Source organism: Amblyraja radiata, chromosome X, assembly GCF_010909765.2.
Source record: "Amblyraja radiata isolate CabotCenter1 chromosome X, sAmbRad1.1.pri, whole genome shotgun sequence".
NCBI classification, from domain to species: domain Eukaryota; kingdom Metazoa; phylum Chordata; class Chondrichthyes; order Rajiformes; family Rajidae; genus Amblyraja; species Amblyraja radiata.
Window position 1 is genome coordinate 11197667 of NC_045999.1, and position 19500 is coordinate 11217166.

Consider the following 19500-nt stretch of genomic DNA (forward strand, 5'->3'; position numbering starts at 1 on the left):
ATGTAATTATTAAAACAGTACAATCAAGGAATACTACTCTGACCATTGTAAACTAAAATTGATGTTGACATTTCTTATGGAAGAATATTTATTTCTGCTTGAGTGACATTCTGTTCTCGACTGAGAAAATTTTGTGTAGCGACATGAGACTTAAGCACTGGAGATATTTTACTTCGGAGTCACGTGAGTGACTACGTGAAGAAGGGCCGTCCGTCTGCGTGCGCGTCATTACGTCTGAACGCAACACGCACGACGGACTGGCAGGCACTGTGTCCTCCCAGCCGTCGGGATGAGCAGGTAAGGAAAGTTGAATCACTTACCTGCGTTCTTTCGGGCTTGAAGTTTTTTTTTCAGAGCCCAGATGCCGAGGAGACGGCCCGCGGGGATGTCGGCTGCCGAAGACCGCAGCTTTCCAAATAGCGGGCAACGGTCTTGTTCCCGACATTAGCGCCGACAGCAGAATCGGCAGGAGACTTTGCGCGGGAGCAGGAGCTCCATGGTTGTCCTGCGGGACGTAATGCCACCCGCAAGTCTAAACGAACCCGTTGACTCAGATGAGTCCGGGGAAGAGGGATACCCTCCCTCAACGGAGAGCGTCTGAGGACGACTTCTCCCACATGGAGCAACTTATGCAGAAGTTGCTCCAACAATGATCTGCTCCAAGGGAGGGAGCAGTATCAGCATGGCCTACAGCAGTGCCGGTGCCGGGAGCCTCGCACATGGGGCAGCCCAATGTCTTCCCCATTGGAGGGGGAACTACATGTGGAAGAAACCACTCTGAATCAGAGTACAAAGAAGAGGGGGGGAAACCTTCCCAGGGACAAGCAGAAGAAAGGAAGTAAGTAAGTAAGTTTTACTTATATTGCACTGTTTAAGTCAACACCAAAATGCTTTACATAAAATGAATAATAAGCTTCCATACAAACAAACAGAAAATAAGTGCTTCTGCAATCATCCAGGTTCCACTGGGTGCTTCCCTGGATGGAATCTAGCTCTTGACAGCCCGGGTATTATGGAGAACCCGCAGGCAGCAGCACCTGTTTTCAGGGCTGCACAAATGTCTCCTGCTCTGAGGAGAGGAGCATTCATGGTCCATTTCAGTCTGACCAAAGCTAGAATCTCATTTAGGTCCACTGGAAGGGCCATGTCAGCACAGGTATCCTCAGGGGCCTGCGGAAGCACCTGTTTTCAGGGCTGCCTACGAACCTTACTCTCAGTGGAGGGGAGTGTGAATGATCAGTAGGTAACTGATCTCGAATTTAAAGTATGAACATACTGAAGCACATGCATATGGCCTCAAGAGCCAACAGTTGGCAGACTATCCGCACGCTACAATGCCGGCAAGGGAGCGCTATCAGCCGCCGAATCCTCTCTTCAGGTAAGACCAGAAGAAGGAAGCAAAAACTGTCGGACCAATCATGGTACCTACGATAAGCAAATCATCAGTAGGCGACAACACACCCCACACCTCCATAGGGGGTAAGCGGTTCACTGAATCCGGTGGTAGCTTGAAAGCTGGGCACGGAAATACGATCAGCGTCATCTTTCAAGGCAGACTCAAAATAATGGCCAGAATTGTCCTACAAGGCAGGCTCAGTATGATGAGGTTTTCAGACCAGACCCAAGCAGAGGTCGGGAGAAACATGGAATCCACACTCCTTACCAGTCCTACTCCCAATCAAGGAGAGAAAAGGAATCCGCATCAGGGGCCTTTGGGCTTACCACAAGACCACCGGTAGCCATGGAGGTAGGTGGGTCTGGGTTTACTGAAACAAGGGATTGTGGACCAGTTACATGTTGGTAATTTACTCTTGTGTTCTTGTTCAAAATGACAATAACATGAAATTTCAGAACTGTTTTTTTAAAAACAGATAATAACGTGATAATTTTACTGCACAACATACACAGGTTCCAAGCAGACTTGGAACTCGGACTGGAATTGTCTTCGAGGCAGGCCCAGTAATTTTGGGCAGGATTGCCATTCAGGACATGTGACAGATGGAGGATGTCACTTCATCCAGGTTTAACTCATTTGTGCAGTATAGACTTTTAGAAACAGTAATTTTGTTACGGTCTAACTACTGTTTTATAGGAGCTTCCTATAAAATGGTCACATGGCATGCATCGACCTCAAAGATGCATACTATTCGGTGTCTATTCACTAAGAACAGGAGATATTTGAAGTTTAACTGGATGGTATGGATCAGCAAAATGGGTTGACATCAGCTCCTAGACTATTGACAAAACTACGGAAACCAATTCTGGGTCTACAAAGGTCTCAGAACCACATAGTAATGGCATATTTGGACAATTTCATTTTGGAGTCACCAAGAATTGGCAGAAGCATCAGTCAAATGAAACCAAAACCCTGTTTGATAGAATTGGTTACCTTATCCATCCAGTTAAATCAAAATTGACACCTACAAGGGTAATTGATTACCTAGAATTTACTATCAAAAACAGTAAATATGTTGGTGACTTTGCCTAGGGGCAAACGACTATATTAATCAAGCCTGCTATGACCTGATAGTCAAATACTAGCCATCTATCAGGAAAACAGCGAGTGTAATTGGCAAATAGTAGCCGCATTTCCAGCAGTACGTACGGGCCTTTGCATTACCAGAATTAAAGCGAGCAAAGGAACGAACACTCAGATTCCATGCAGGCAAAATTGGCAAAACTATGGATTGCCAGCAGAGGCCATTGTTGAATAACAATGGTGGATAACGAACGTGAGAAAGCTCAAAGTAAATTTGCTTGAAAGCCATCGAGGGTTCTTCAGACCTACAATACAATACAATTTTATTGTCATTTGAGCCTCAGTGAGGCTCAAACGAAATTCTGTTTCCACAGCCATACAAACAAAGACAATTCCTAGACATACACACAATTTAGTTCACACAAACATCCATCACAGTGGACCCACTGTGATGGAAGGCAAAGTCTTTTCTCTCCCCTGTTCTCCATGTCTCTCCCGATGTCGAAGCCCCAGGTGGGCGATGATAAGTCCCACGGCCATTTTAGGCCGTGCCGGGCGATTTACGGCCCCGCTCCCGGTCTAGAAGTCTCGAAGTTGGAGCCCCCGGCGGGCGCTGGAATGTCCCACGGCCATGAAGCCGTGCTGGGCGATGTACGACCCCGCTCCAGGTCGTTCCAACCCCGCGACACGGGCTGGAGAAGTCTCGTTGCGGAAGCTCCGGGAAACGGTCTCTCCCCCCGGACCCGTGAGCTCCCGATGTCCCAGTCCACCGGACCTGCGGCTGCGTTGCTGGAGCCTCCGAGCCCCAGGAGTCGAGTCGCAGCAGCGAGTCATCACCGCTCCCCACGCTCCGAGGCCGGCCAACCCCACGATGGTGAGTAGTCCGCAGATCCGCAGTCTCCCGAGCCCCCGGGTCGTTCCGGTTGGAGGCCGCTCCACGGTGCTAGGCCCCAACGACAACGGAGACCCGACAGGGAAAAGGTCGGGTCTCCCAGACAGGGAAGAGATTGAAACGGTTTCCCCCTGCCCCCCACATATACACATTTAAAACCAGTATTAAAAAACACCAAACACTACATTTAACTAGACAAAAAATAAAAAAAAGACAGACAGGCTGTAGGGGCCGCTGCAACGGGTGAGTCGCACCGCCAATGCTATGCTAGCGGCTAAGGATGGGGAGCCACTAACACAGTCTAGAGCTGTGGGGGCAGATGGAATGAGCAGGAGTCTGTAATTCCCCAACACATGGAATCAATTACCCAGAATTGGTGGGGGCACAATTTGGACTCAAGGGGTTCTGTAGCAATATGCAACCGGTGCTTGTTCAAATTCAGATTGATAACACCACGGCGGTGGCACATATCCACTAACAAGGGTGGTGTAAAATCTGTATCTTACGATAGATTGTCGAACCTCATTTGGCACTGGTGTATCAAGAGGAATATTTGGGAAATCTACGAGGTAGATATAACACGGTGACAGATGCTGGATCACGGATGTTTAATAACAACACAGAATGGATGTTGAATCAGGCAGTATTTAACGAAATAACTACACGATTTGGCATACCAGATTTTGATCTATTTGCATCTAGACTAAACCATCAGTTACCCAGATATGTGTCCTGCAAGCAGGATCCAGGAACAAAGGCAGTGGATGCTTTCTCCCTCAATTGGGGAGGATTGTTTATGCATGCTTTCCGCAAATTTGTCTCACAAACCGATGTTTGACCAAAATCAAGCAAGACTAAGCCACAGGCATATTGGTAGTGCCAGATTGGCCTACTCAAGCCTGGTCCCCAAAAATGTTGGGAACTATAGTCCAGTCAGTTATGGCTGTACCCAAGAGCAGGGACCTCCCAATTACAGGGAGTAATCATCCACTACACGAACATATTAACTTGTTGGTCTGCAGATTCTGAGGAGGCCATTTCAAGGCATAGGACTGTCCGAACAAATACAACACAGTTCGGATAACAGATGTCTTGGAGTTTCCTATCAACTCTGTACTATAACTATAAACAAAGTTATAGTGCAATCAATAGTGCCAGAGGCGCACTTACCTCCTATCTGATGCTGCAAGCAGGGCACGGGTCGATAGGAACGCACCCCTTTACAACAAAATTCATGAAGAGAATTTACAATCTAATACCTCTAAGACCAAGGTAGACGGACACATGGGATGTGAGCGTGGTACTAACCCTACTTTGACAGTGGGGACCGCCTATAACTAACCCTGAAGGTGGTATGCTGACAAAGAGTCCAGACACTGCAAAAGCTACGGTTGGACCACATGACCACCAATATGAACAACATAACATTCGTAATCAGGAACCTGATATAAACATAGCAGGCCAGGAATGCCAGGGATGGAGATCCAGTTCTTGGCATATCCAGAGGACCTACGGTTGTGTGTGTGGTAACATACTAACACCACTATCTGAGAGTTACGGAGAACCACAGAGGCTCAGAACAGACCAGAAGGTGTCAACACAAACCATCTCCAGATGGTCAAAGGGGGTAATGGCGGTAACAGAGTGAACATTCATATGGGTAAATCTCACTCCACCAGGGCTGCATCTACGTCGGCAGCAAGAGCAATGGACGTGCCACTTGACAACATCCTAGTGGCTGCAGGATAGACGAATGAAATAACGGTCCACTGGTTTTATAACAAACCTATTACCGGACTGGGGGTGTTTGCACGTACCATTTAAGTTCTGTCCCTTAGTTTACCCCCAAGGTTGGGAGGGGAAACTAGTTTTAAAAAACTTTTCTTTCATTTAAAGCATCAGTGTCCTTACTTAACTACGTAATGTCTGAATGCTTTAATGATTACACGCATCCATGGTCAATCCATTCAGTGTGTGACGCCTGGATTCGTAACCGGCGTAAAATCACAGAGCTTTGAAATCTTCACGTAGTCACTCACGTGACTCCGAAGTAAAATAGTAAGATTAAACGAGAACTTGCCAGTTTGAAGTTTGATCTTGATTTTATGAGGAGTTACGATGAGCGATTATGTGCCCACCGCTCCCACCCTCATACTATCAAGGTCACATGGAAGTTCTAGTTTCTTCAATCTTACTATTCTCAGGTCTTCTTTTTATCTGTGATTTAACACCGCTGCTTTGAAGATTGACGCGCACGCAGACGGACAGCCCTTCTTCACGTAATCGCTCATCGTAACTCCTCATAAAATCAAGATCAAACTTCAAACTGGTAAGTTCTCGTTTAATCTTACTATTCTTTCAGTTTTAAATATTTCCAATTAATTACAATTAAATCATTGCTAAACTAAGCCAGGAGAAATCTATAATTGTATCATTCAATCATTGCTTCCCAACTGTGATATATTAATCCCTGTGACTCACAGGATATCAAGAGGCAAGTGTCATGAGTGTTTTTATTGACATTTGTCTCAAAATGGAACAAAGAAATTCTTACTTGCAGCATCACAACAGATATGTAAACATGGTACTCTATATACAGGGGAGAAATAGGGGAATGGAGAATGTAATTTGCATTGGAGCATAAAGCTTTGTTTATCTATTGTAATTAAGGCTTATAGAAATGCTGTAATTCCAGAGGAGTAAAATGATATGCACATGGAACAACAGATGCTGGAATCTTGAGCAAAACACAAAGTGCTGGAGCAACTTGGTGAGTCAGGCAGTGATGCTGCCTATCCATTTCCTCCACAGATACTGCCTGGCCTGCTGAGATGCTCCAGCAGTTTATGTTTGGAGCAAAATCGCATTTTGGCCCTCATACAATATGAAGTTTGCAGCTCAATTCCATTGTGGTTCCTCTCAATTAATTTGCTTCTTGGGACAGGAACAGAAACAGGTGTTTGCCCTGCCCTATATATATCTGAGGTGTAATTTACTATCAGTGATTAACTGCTTCATTACTGAGCTTCATCAGTGACCAAAAGTGATGGAGCTGCTTCCAGCTTAACTGGATGGCAGTGTCCTTGATTCTTCTTCAATTACAATTAAATGTACAACATTGTACATTGTATTCTGTCCACAGTACTTGGCCTGCAAATGTACACTTTGCACCAGAATCACTAAATTTAGATCTGTAATAAGTATGTATTTATTAATGTATTTTATAATATAAAGTATGTGATATTGTTCCTCAATCTTAAAAACATCTGAATGTATTTCAAGATATATAGGGAACTTTGGTCCGCGAGATTGTGGGAAAGTCTTTATCCTGTTTCATCTCCATCCTCATGATCCAGATCTTTGAAAGCAATCGAGTTTACATATAGCCTTTTCAAATCAGAAGCTGGTTAAATCTTCTGTCTTACCCTATGCTTATTCAGGGGCCTCACTGCCGCACTGATCTACTTAGTGACTTGCAAGCGAGAAATTTGTTGATGGATAGCCTCTGCTATCAGGGATTCAGACAATCTGGATAATGGATTGGCATACCCAGCTTGCTGAACAGTGGCAAACACAATTATGTCATGTGAGGGGTGACATTCTGGTCTCCTCAGCCCTCTGGATTTCACATTTACTCCATGCTCATGATATATAATATCTTCACCTTCTCCCGATCTCCAGCAACATCCCAGCTTTCACAATTTCCAAAGTCTTTCCAGTCACAAGTTACAGTTACTGGAAAGTCACAATTTCCAGTCTTCTCTTCCAGATGCAACATTGGGAAAGAGCCTGGTGCCTGCTTCTAGTTAAAGCAATGCAAGCCACATCAGCAATATGTGGCCAACAGCATAATCAAGGACAAGTTGCACCCTGTCCACTCCCCCTTCTCCCCTCTCCCATCAGGCAAAAGGTACATCAACTATGAAAACGCACACCTCCAGATTTGGAGACAATTTCTTCCCAGCTGTTATCGGGCAACTGAATCATCCGACCACAATCAGAGAGCAGTGTTTAATTATTATTTACCTCTTTGGTGACTCTCGGACTATCCTTGATCGGACTTTGCTGGTTTTACCTGTACCTCGGTACACGTGACAATAAACTAAACTGAAACTGAACTGATGCTCAAGGGACAAGCAATCCCGGTCACCCATGATTTACGTTGTTTTAACTTTCCTGGGGATTGCTACCTGTCGATCAACCAAACTCCCACCCAGTTCCCCCCTTGGTTAGGTGGATAACATCAGGTTATCATACCTTACTCAGTTTTAAAAGATCTAAGAACAGATAGTTTCAGTGGTCAGTGAAACAGTAAAGTTTGCTACAAATTAATAATTTGCATAATTAAGTACAAAAACTATGAAAAAATATAAAACAAGCCTTACCAGTTCCACGCATTGCACACATTTCCGGAATCCTACCAGATGACCAACAGCGACCACTGTCACAACAACACTGCAATTTGGTATATGGTCTTGGAAGTTCATTTGCACAACGTCCATTAACCAGACTGGAGTAGCAAATTCCAGCACGTGAATCTGTTGAAATGGAAAGAATTAATTTTAATGCAAAGTAATGAAAAGCAAATGAGAATAAATATTTCACTTTCAATATGTTAGCTATGGCTATTTGACAATACAAGATAGCTAGATTACCACATTGATTTCTAATTTTACTTCGGAGTCACATGAGTGACTACGTGAAGAACCCGCTCAGCGCGCATGCGCGGCATTAACGCCAGCAGTGCAACAGCGGCTGCAACGGGAGTTAGGCGCTCCCGCTACAGAATGAAACGGACCGTCAGGTGAGTACCCTGAGGTCGGGTTTCTATTACAGGGGAGCCTTTTTCCGCTTGTGTTTTACAGGCAGAGAAAAAGGCTCTGGAACAAAACTGTCCCCCGTTCGAGGAGGAACGTTTTCCGTCGGGGAGGGGGGCAGCAACAAGCGGTAGGAGCGTTTACCCGGTGTTCCTCTATTCCCCGACACCATGCCGAGCCCAGCCCGCTAGTACCTGAGCAGCGGGCTGGATGCATAGCCACCTGAAGAGGCATCCGGCAGGTGTTTTCCCGATTTCGGACGGGACGTCTCTCCTCCCGCACGGGGGGAGAGAGAACCGCCTGAGCCGCTGGAGCGGCTCTCGGAGCAGGTGCCTGCGAGACGCGCTGCTTGAGGGGCGCTTTCGCTTCTACAAGGCACAAAAGCTCTAGAAGAACCTGTCCCCCGCTCGACTCCAGCGGAGGAGCGTTCCATTGCAGGGGGGGCAGCAACAGGCGGTAGGAACAATTACCGGGCGGTCCGCTATCCCCATCACCACGCCGAGCCCAGTCCTGCTAGTGCCTGAGCTGCGGGCTGGATGTTTAGCCATCCGAAGAGGCATCCGGCCGGTGGCTTCCGACTTGTCGGAGGGGACGTCTCTCCACCCGCATGGGAGAGACAGCCGCCTGAGCCGCTGGAGCGGCTCCTGGATCAGGAGCTCCTGCGAGACACGCTACGTGTGGGGCAGTCTCGCTGGAGGGTTCAGGCATACCCTCCACAGTGCCTAGGCACTGCCCATCGCTTCCTCCTTAGTGTGGTTAGCTTTGGGGTGACCAGGGCTGGGCTGGTCATGAAGAGGGGGTCGCTGGCTGAAGAATTCGGGAGTATGCCAGGGGTGCAGGAACAGGAATAGCTGCTGGGTGTGTGTGGACCGCTACGTGGCTACCCCACGTGCAGGAAGGCCATTAGAGCCTAAAAACTAACGGCCAGCATTGACCACCTCTCCGACAGGCACCTACAGGAGCAGGTGGTTAATGAGGCTTTAAAATGTACAGCTCCAATAAATTATAGTCCTTCAAAGTGCCTGCAGTCAACAGCCAAATCTGGGGGCACGTCGGGACAAATACTCGGACCAGGAGCTGATACTGCAGCGGATCCTCAGGCTCCTGACGTCAGCCATCACACCATTTGCTCGTTTTCTGTGGACAATACGGAGATGACCACTAACTACCAAATCACTCTCGCACTGTTGTGCAACACGCAGGGCGAGATAAATTACCTCCGTATATAAATCATAAGACCTGCCCTAAATCCCGAATTTGGGTTGTGCTAAACCCCAGCCACTGAGTCAGCCTCACAGCTCTTTGGCAAAAAACCTCATGGGAATAAAAACTTTCGGCCTCATGAGGGCAGGCCCCAGGACGAGCAAACCCCAAAAATACAATACCCAAGCGGCAGCACCCCATTGCGTCCACCAGTCGACGTCTACCATATGGGACTGGTGAAAGCTCGGGGACCGCATTTGTTTATGCCCGGAAGTCTTTTAGACCACGGCTCAGAGCAGGACCCCATGGAAAATGCGCCACCCCCCAACATCACCGTCACGTCAGACAACGCGCCAGACTCGCTGGTCTGGGAAGAGACAGAAGAAATGCCCATATCCATGGAAGTAGGTGGGTCTGGTGCCTACAAGAATATGTAAAATAAGGAATCTAATTTCAAAGGATACTTTATGGCAAGCATTGGCCTCAAATATGCTTACTATTCAGTACCCATTCAAAAGGATCTACACAGATACCTAAAATTTACCAGAATGGGGCAACTATGACAGTTAAAGCATTACCCCATGGGGTAACGTCAGCTCAAGGTTATTCATCAAGATACTAAAACCAGCCCTGGCAAAACTAATAAGAAGACCATGGAATTGGCTATGTCAGCTGTTTTTCAGCTACAAAACAGTTTTCGAAACCCTGGAGTTTGTTTTACACCCAGATAAATCAAAGTTGAAGCCATCCACTATCATGGACTACTTAGACTTCACAATTAATTCAGTCCATATGACTGTAACTTTGCCAAAAGACAAAACGATTGAATTGGCACAATTATGCCACAATTTAATGGTCAACGAGCAACCAACTATTCGACAAGTAGCAAGAGTAATTGGGAAAATGGTAGCAGCATTCCTGGCTACACAATTCGGACCATTGCATTATAAAATCGACAAAGAGCAAAGGTACAGGCATTAAAATATCATGCAGGTCATTATGATCGGGTCATGAAATTACCCACTGAAACTATATCAAAACAGTTGGCATAGTTTCAGCCCTATCATTATCTAACAGGTGGTAGATGGACTAACCTAAAGTCATCATTACTACTTACACGGGGCTTTAATTATTTAGCGATGTTGGGTGCCTTTTATGGATTAAAAGCATATACATCAAATATGCATCACTGCATGTACGGTTACAAATGGATAATACTACGGTGGTGGCCTACATTAACCATATGGGAGGCATAAAATCGTTATCATGCGACAAATTGGTCAACACAATTTGGCAATGGTGTGTCAAAAAGACATATTTGGCTGTCAGCAACTTACCTATCAGGTAAGCTAAATACAGTGGCAGACACCAGGTCACGCAAATTCAATGACAACATCGAATGGATGTAAAACCCAAAGTATTTGCAAAAATTATCAAGCTATATGGCACGCCAGATATCGATTTATTTGCATCAAGGCTAAATCACCAGATACCTATGCATGTCGCTTGGGAACCAGACCCAGAGGCAGCAGCGGTAGTAGATGCCTTCACGCTGGATTGGGGAAATTCCTTCTTCTATGTTTTCCCTCCCTTCTGCCTCATCAGTCAGGTACTACGAAAAATACAGATGGACTCTGCATCAGGGTTTGATAGTACCCGACTGGCCTACACAGCCATGGTTCCCAGTACTGCATGACATGTTTGTTGAAACACCATGTCAGCATCCCTTTCGAACATCCACTAAGAAGCAGTACTTAACCAGCATCAAGAAATGCGAGAAGTACTGCCAGGAAACAAGGACCACGTACACAACAGCAACAGTCACCAACGCACTGGAGTTCCTGGCCTACCTGCACCACAAAGAGGAATCAGCTACAGTGCCGTCAACACAGCAAGGAGTGCCCTGTCTGCTTATTTGAAACCAGCACCAGGACAACAGCCGATGGGATCCCATCCACTGGTGGTCAAATTAATGAAGGGCATCTATAACATCAAACCCCTAGACCAAGGTATACCCATTTATGGGATGTCAGTGTGGTCCTGACGTACCTCAGGGGATGGCCACCAGCCAGATCCCTCTGCCTCAAACAAACTACCCTGAAAACGCTCATGTTGATGGCACTTGTATCCACTCAGAGGGTCCAGTCACTACATCGATTGCGACTGGACAACATGGTGACCACCCCAGACCAGATCTCGTTCATCATCCAGGGTCTGGTAGAACAGAGCAGGCCAGGTATAGCCAATCCAGTTGTGGTGTTCCGGGCTTACCCGCCAGAGCCGCGGTTGTGTGTCATGACCTATCTACTATATTATATAGACACAACCTATAACATCAGAGGGAGTGAAAAAGCCTTATGGGTCAGCCACAAAAAACCTCATGGCCGGGTAACGAGCCAAACCATTGCAAGCTGGCTCAAGCAGGTACTAAAGGCTGCCGGAATAGACACTAACATTTTTCAAATCTCATTCCACCAGGGCAGCGTCTATATCAACGGCCGAAAGAATGGACGTACCGGTTGACCATATTCTGACGACAGCAGAATGGTCGAGGGAAACGACATTCAGAAATTTTTACAATAAGCCGTTGACGAGACCTGACTTGTTTGCAGAAAATTTTTACAAACTGCAAATATTTAATTTAAGCCCGGGGGAGCAATTTAATTTGTTATTGTTACTAAATACCATTTTTGTTTCTCGAAAAACAGATTCATTGGTTGGTTACGATAACACACTTCCTCCCTCAAGAACTTCGGCAGTGAGTGAAATAAAACTGTTACACGGTTTGAAATCACAGAGCTTTGAAGTCTTCACGTAGTCACTCATGTGACTCCGAAGTAAAATAGTAAGATTAAACGAGAACTTACCAGTTTGAAGTTTGATCTGTATTTTATGAGGCGTTACGATGAGGGATTACGTGCCCTCCGCTCCCACCCTCATAATATAGGTCAAACTGATAACTGATGTCTCCTTTTCTTTACTATGTTTACTTCAATAACTGTGTCTATCTGTGATTCCACACCGCTGCTTGGAAGTATGCCGCGCATGCGCGCTGAGCGGGTTCTTCACGTAATCCCTCATCGTAACTCCTCATAAAATACAGATCAAACTTCAAACTGGTAAGTTCTCGTTTAATCTTACTATTAATAACTGGTAACATTTTGTGACAAAGATAATAGATCCAATCACCATTTTGGCATTCTACTTTTAATCAGTTATAGTATTAAACTGTTCCGTAAACCAAAAGAAAACTATAAAAGCACAATCTCTCCAATCATCCCACCCACTGCACTTTCCTGGCCCCGTCACTGCTTCCTTAACTCATCCAACCACTACTTCCATTCAAGCACTGCCAATCCTTGATCCCCTGTTAGCACAGACCCAATTGGAGTTGTGGCATCCAGTCATTCTGAATTTTATCTCTGAAAGAAATACTGAGTGGTATATTTCAATATGTTTCCTGCCTCTTTCAATAACCCGGGATTGAACCCATCAGGCCCTGGGGCCCCCCAGTACTTAAAATATCACGTGCACATGTGGAAAGATAAGTTATTTCCAAATAAAGACCCTTTGCCAGAACTAGGACAAAGAGAAACAAGTTGCAGATAAGATTATGGAAAAATGGATAGGACAAGTGGAATGTCTGTGGAAGGACAGGTCAATGGCGCCGAGGGCAATGGGTTGTTAACGGGGAAGTTAGAGGGTGACAAAGAATTATGATTCGTTGCAAATAACAGGTCAGGATTTCGTAAAGGACACAACAAAAACTAAATCAAAAACTAAACTTTATTTCTGTCACTGCCAACTTACACCCTGCTTTCATATTTACAGGGTCAATTTTGGATTCTTCTCTTTCATTTTTCGATCCCTCTCTCCACCTCAAGGGACAGGTAGAGCCAAGCATCTCTCTACATAAAACTCTGATCTTGGATGTGTGTGTATTTGTATGTGTGATGTTCGTGTGCGTTTCACATCTCCTCGAAAACACTACGGCTACGGTGACATTTTTACAAATTCCGATAGAGATTTACGCCATGATGTCAAAAATTGCCTTATCTGAAAATGTCATGCATTATTTCTCGAGTTATTTATGAAAATGTTCACAAATCTCAAATAACTTAGAAAATAAACGAGATGGTCTCGTTGATAACGTCAAAATGGATCTGCCTGCCTGCCTCTGCTCATGCAGTGAGTGACGTCACCCCTGTTCTGCCTTCTGTACTTCTTGGCTTCTTAACTTTTACTTCTTTAAATTTGTCACTTAGCGTTTTTAAACTGCTGCTCAGGTCGTGCTGCACGCTCCGCTGGGCTCCTTGAAGTTCTAGAACATGGCGGCGGCGTGAGGGTGCAGGGCAGCGTGGTGGGAAGGTGGCCCTGGGAGAGGCCGTCTTTGGAGACCGGCGATTACTCCCTCGATCGCAGGGACACGGGGAATCGTGATGCCTTTTCCTCGCTGGTGATCTCGAACCCACCTGGCGATCTTGGACCTCCTCTCCGTCTCCCCCGCCCGATTGTCTGTCTCACGGGTGGGTGGGCTTACCCTCGCGGAAGCCACGATCAGCTGGCCCTCCGCTGCTTTTGACCGTCGTCAGATCGCGCCCGCCCGCGGCCTCCCTCAAGTCTCCGCCGCCCGCTCACCTTGGGCCCCGCAGCCCGCTCGCCCACAATCTGCTCGGCTCCCCTCCTCCTCTCCCCCCTCCCCTCTCCTCCCTCTCTCCTCAACTCTCTCTCCCCTCCCCCCTTCACTCCCCTTCTTCCCCCTCCCCCCCTCCCTTACCCCCCTCCCTTTCCATTTCATCCCCTACCCCCATGTGGGGTGGTTAGTGTGTGTGTATGATGCTGCAGGTCCCCCCCCCGCAACCGCGCGTTGAGGGGACGGAACCCAATTGGTCCCACTTGGTTTAGTATACTTATAAAACTCTGATCTTGGATGTGTATGTATTTGTGTGTGTAATGTTCGTGTGTGTTTCATATCTCCTCAAAAACACGACGTACTAACGGTGACATTTTTACATATTCCGGTAGAGATTTACGCCGTGAAGTCAAAAATCGCAAAAACTAGTAAACACTGCCCAGTCCATCATGGGTACTGACCTCCCCATCATCGAAGGGATCTACAGGAGTCACTGCCTCAAAAAGGTAGCCAGCATCATCAGTAACCCACACTACCCTGGCCACAGTCTTATTTCACTCTTCTCATTGGGAATGTATAGGAGTCTGAAAACTATGAGGGTCAGGTTCAGGAGCAGCTTCCCTACAACCATTAGGCTATTAAACACTATATCCTCCAAATAAGCTGAACTACAAAGACTTGGAGGTATTGTTGTTGTCTTTGCATTATATTGTGTCCCTGGACATAGCAAAGGTAGAGTTCCCTTGTTCCTCACGTTCCATCTAAATAGCCTCCACATTCAACGAATCATCCTTTACTATTTTTGCTAGCATCAAAATGATTAGACAATCAGAAATATTTTACCCCTTGCCTTCAGCATTCTAAATAAGTTGTTCCCTTCACAATTCTGTTTCACACCTTGGTCCTCACTAATTATTCCCTATCCCATGGTACGTTCCCATCCTAGCATGCCAGATGTAACAACTTTTCCCTTTCCACCATCCTGGTTCCCAAACATTCTTGCCAAACAATGCAGCAATTCGCTTGCACATCTGCCAATCTAGCCTACTGCATTTTGTATTTACCATCTGGTCTTTTCTACCTTGGAAAAACCAAGTATAGATTTGGTGACTGCTTAGTGGAGCACTTTTATTTAATGTTCAGAAGTGATCATGAACTTCTGGTTGCCTGACACTTTATCTCTCTGTTCTATCGGATTCAGCATTGAAATTTCAAACTATCAATAATTAATGTTCTCTGTCTATATTAGAACTTACCAATTTTGCTGCGCCATTCATCGATTATATATTGTTTTCCCTAATTAGCATATTTTGACCAGCTATTTGCATCACGTCACTCTTAAATATCATCTTCTGACTACCTCATTAATAACCCATCCCCACAAACACTCACATTTCGACCTATTGGAATGTTAGTGGTGGACTTTAGGAGGAAAGGAACACCCCTAACCCTCTGTCTCCATCAATGATGTGGATGTGCATTTTACCAGGGAATACAAATACCTTGGAGTGTATCTGGACAGTAAACTGTCGTGCGCTGGGGCAGCAGGGCGAAGGCCGTGAACGGCAATAGGATTAACAAACTCACCCTGGGGGCAGAGTTGGATTCAAGGGAGTTGGTCTTGGAGAAGAGGATGCTACTCAAACTGCAGAGCATCTTCAACAATACAGCTCCATGATACACTGGACAACCTGAGGAGCACCTTCAGCAACAGACTGGTTCCACCAAGATGCAGCGCAGAACACCACAGGAGATCCTTCTTCCCTGTGGCTATCAAACTGTACAACTCCTCCCCCTTCTGTCGTGGGTAGACTGACTCCCCTTGCCGCTCCCCAATCTTGGCACATCCCCAATCCTTTCCATTCGTCACTTTAATTTCATATTTAATGTATTTTTGTGTTTTATGACTGTTGGTAGATCAATTTTTCTCCTGGGATAAATAAAGTTCTATCGTATCGTATCAGAGATATTCATTTTGTGTTATCTATTCCTACCGCCACATTTGCTGCAATTTAAAATTAACTTTTTTTCCCTTGTTTCCGGTTGTGACAAAGAGTATTTGACCTGAAATGTTTACCCTGATTTCCCAACAATTTGTTTCAGATTTGCAGCATCTGTAATTTGTTTGATTTATGTTTCTATCTTTTAAGCTTACTCAATTATCTTCAAAAGAAAGACTAAGACAATGAATTCTGTATACAGGGTGCCTCGTGTAGAACTTTATTCTAAACTGTAACGTTGCTTGAATCTCAGTAGCTTCCACAGGTGTCAGGTGCATTAAGATAAAGTGGAGAGAATAGGCTGCAAGAAAAACAGAATGGAGGGGTAACATGATTGCCCTGAGAGCTTCATTGTCTCAACAGGGCAAATGGTCTTGTCTATGTCATAAGGAAATAATGAAAATCACACTGACAGTCATATCTATTCTGTCTTTGTAGTGCTTTAAGGATGCAGAGTGGCTGTGGTAGAGGACAAATTTCAGTCACAACCAGTTTGTAAACCAAAGGCATTTCATGGATTTGTCCTTGAAGCAAGGTAAGAAAATTATTCCCCAAGCCACCTAGCAACTATGGCCTCCTGCTGAGAGCCTTCTGCCCCCTTTTCATTCCACTGATTATTCTGTGCTCAATTATTAGATGTGGTACAATTGCAATATCTTTGGTTGGAAGTGATGTTTAAGCATACCTCTAAATTAAAAAAAATTCAAATGTTATATTTATTATTTGCCTTTTGGCAAAATTAATTTAACATGGAATTAACATCATGAATCCATAAATGCTTGATATATGAATCTAACATTCTCATCTCGGTTTATTTAATACTCAAAATCATATAGTACCACTTACCTACGCATCTTGAACCATCTGCAGTGGGTAGATATCCATGTTGACATTTACAATAGTAACTGCCAACTGTATTGGAACATTCACCTCCTCGACATATACCAGGAATGGTAGTGCATTCATCAACATCTAAACAATAAAAGAGTTCAGGGTTAGCATTCATCATTTGGGAAATTTAGTACAAAGTTTGGGACACAAGAAACAAGCAATATCTTGTTACAGCTGTAGGGGACATTGGGGAGTCTGCACCACGAATAGTGTGTGCAGTATGGTCACCTAACTCTTGAAAGGATGTGATTAAAATGGGGGGCACTGTGGCATAACTGGTAAGGTTGTTGCTACGCAGCACCAGAGACTCAGATGCAATCCTGACCTTGGCTGCTGTCTGTGTGGAGTTTGCATGTTCTCCTCGTGACTGCATGGGTTTCCTCTGGGTGCACAGTTTGCTCCCACATCATAAAGATGTACGGGTTAGTAGTTGAATGGACTCTGTAAATTGCTGCTAATGTGCAGGGAGTGGATAATAAAGTAGGATAACATAGAACTAGTATGAAAGAAGGATCGATAGACAGAGTGGACTCAGTGTGCCAAAGGGCCTGTTTCCATGCTGTATTGCTAAAACCTGAGCTAAAGTTTAAGAGGGTCCAGAAAAGATTCACAAGGATATTGTCAGGGCTGCGGAGATGAGTTGTAAAGAAAGATTGGATGGACTGGGATTGATTTGGGAAAGACATGGAGCGATGGAGGCCGAGGGATGACCTTTTGGAGGTTTATGAAATGATGAGGACCATATCTATATTACTAAATGTCTATTCTTGACCGGTTTTGGATATCTGTGCTGCGATTTCCGAGAGAACGCCGCCACCTACGGCCGTCATTTTTGGCCACCTCGCTCAGAGCCCCCCTCCGCCGCATGTGTGCCGAGGATTTTTCCAGTCGATGAAAAATGACAGAGATATTAATGATTTTACAAAATTCCCCATTCTCTCTGCTGCACCCGCTGGCGGCAGGGGGGATGGACTATAAAACCAGGAAGTGGTGTGCCTCAATTAGTCTGCAAGCTGGAGGAAGGCAGATGGGTCACGTTTCTCAGAGCTGTGAATAACACTGAACACATGTCCACACAACTGTGAGTAAGTACCCTTAATGTGGTTTGAAAATGAAAATATGGTTTTCAAAGTAAAAAAGCACTGCCTGCAAATGGTTGTTTGGGGGGTTTGGGTTGAAATAAAAAGGCACTCTCTCTCCCCCCCCCTCCTCTAAACCCCCTCTCCTCTCCCCCCCCCCTCCCCTCTCCTCTCCCCCTCTACTCTCCCCCCCTCCTCTCCCCCCTCCCCTCTCCTCTCCCCCCCTCTGCTATCCCCCCCTCCACTCCCCCCGTCTCTCTCTCCCCTCTTTTTCTCCCCCTCCTCCCCTAAACCCCCCTCCCCTCCACACCCCTACCCCCTTCCCTCCACCCCTCTCCCTGCTCCCCACCTCTCCCCCTCCCCTCACCCCCATCTCAGCACACCCCCTCACTCCCCCCTCTCCCCCCCTGTTCTCAACCCCCTCTCCTCTTCCCCCTCTCCTCTCCCCCCCCCTCTCCTCTCCCCCCTCTCTTTCTCCCCTTTTTTTCCCACTCCTCCCCTCCATCCCCTCCCCCACCGTCCCTCCCCTAAACCCTCCTCCCCTCCACACACCCCTACCCCCTTCCCTCCACCCTCCCTGCTCCCCACCTCTTCCCCTCCCTTCTTCCCCTCCCCTCACCTCTCCCCCTCCCCCCCTCTCTCCCCCTCACTCTCACCCTCTCTCTCTCCTCCCCTCCACCCCCACCTTTCCCCTCTCACCCACCCTCCCTCTTCTCCTCCTCGCCACCCCCCTCTCCCTCGCCCCTCTCTCTGTGTCTCTGCCCCTTCTCTCTCTGCCCTCTCTCTCTGCCCTCACTCTCTACCCCCCCCCCCCTCCCCCCTCTCTAGACTGCAAGTTGGGGGCTATGCGTCAGTAGATAGGGTGGTTATGGGGTAAAAGGAGCAAATTAATAATATTAATATATCAAGGGGGGTAATTAGCGTGAGTGCGGGGGGGGTAGTTAGTGTGTGTGACGCTGCATGCCGCCTCCCCCCCCCACAACCGCACGTTGGGGGAACAGACCCAACGGGTCTGCACTTGGTCTAGTATAAGATATATGGTTGCAGCCTATTAAATCAGTGTTGCAAAGTCTAAAACTAAAGGGCATAGGTTTCATATGGATGATCAGCCATGATCATATTGAATGGCGGTGCAGGCTCGAAGGGCCGAATGGCCTACTCCTGCACCTAATTTCTATGTTTCTATGTTTCTATATGAGAAGGGAAGTTTTGCAGAAGATCTGAAGGGCAAGTTTTTCCACACAGAAATTTGAACTAGTTCATGGATAGTCAAGTCAAGTCAAGTTTATTCGTCACATACACATACGAGATGTGCAGTGAAATGAAAGTGGCAATGCTCGCGGACTTTGTGCAAAAAGACAAACAAACAAACAACCAAACAAACTATAAACACAATCATAAACACACACATATTCTTTTACATATTAAATATTGGAAGGAAAAACGTTCAGTAAAGTTAGTCCCTGGTGAGATAGGAGTTTATAGTCCGAATGGCCTCTGGGAAGA

The 19500-nt window shown here is 46.1% G+C and overlaps 1 protein-coding gene across 1 annotated transcript in view; it reads right to left on the reverse strand.

The window, feature by feature from the left end:
• fbn1 (fibrillin 1) overlaps nt 1-19500 on the reverse strand; it is a 326717-nt gene that overhangs the window by 196320 nt on the left and 110897 nt on the right. Inside the window, exons 8-9 of the mRNA XM_033014876.1 lie at nt 16871-16996; nt 7757-7909 (exon numbers count right to left, since the gene is read on the reverse strand). Of these exons, the coding sequence (XP_032870767.1) occupies nt 7757-7909; nt 16871-16996 (279 nt within the window). The remainder of the gene's footprint in view (nt 1-7756; nt 7910-16870; nt 16997-19500) is intronic.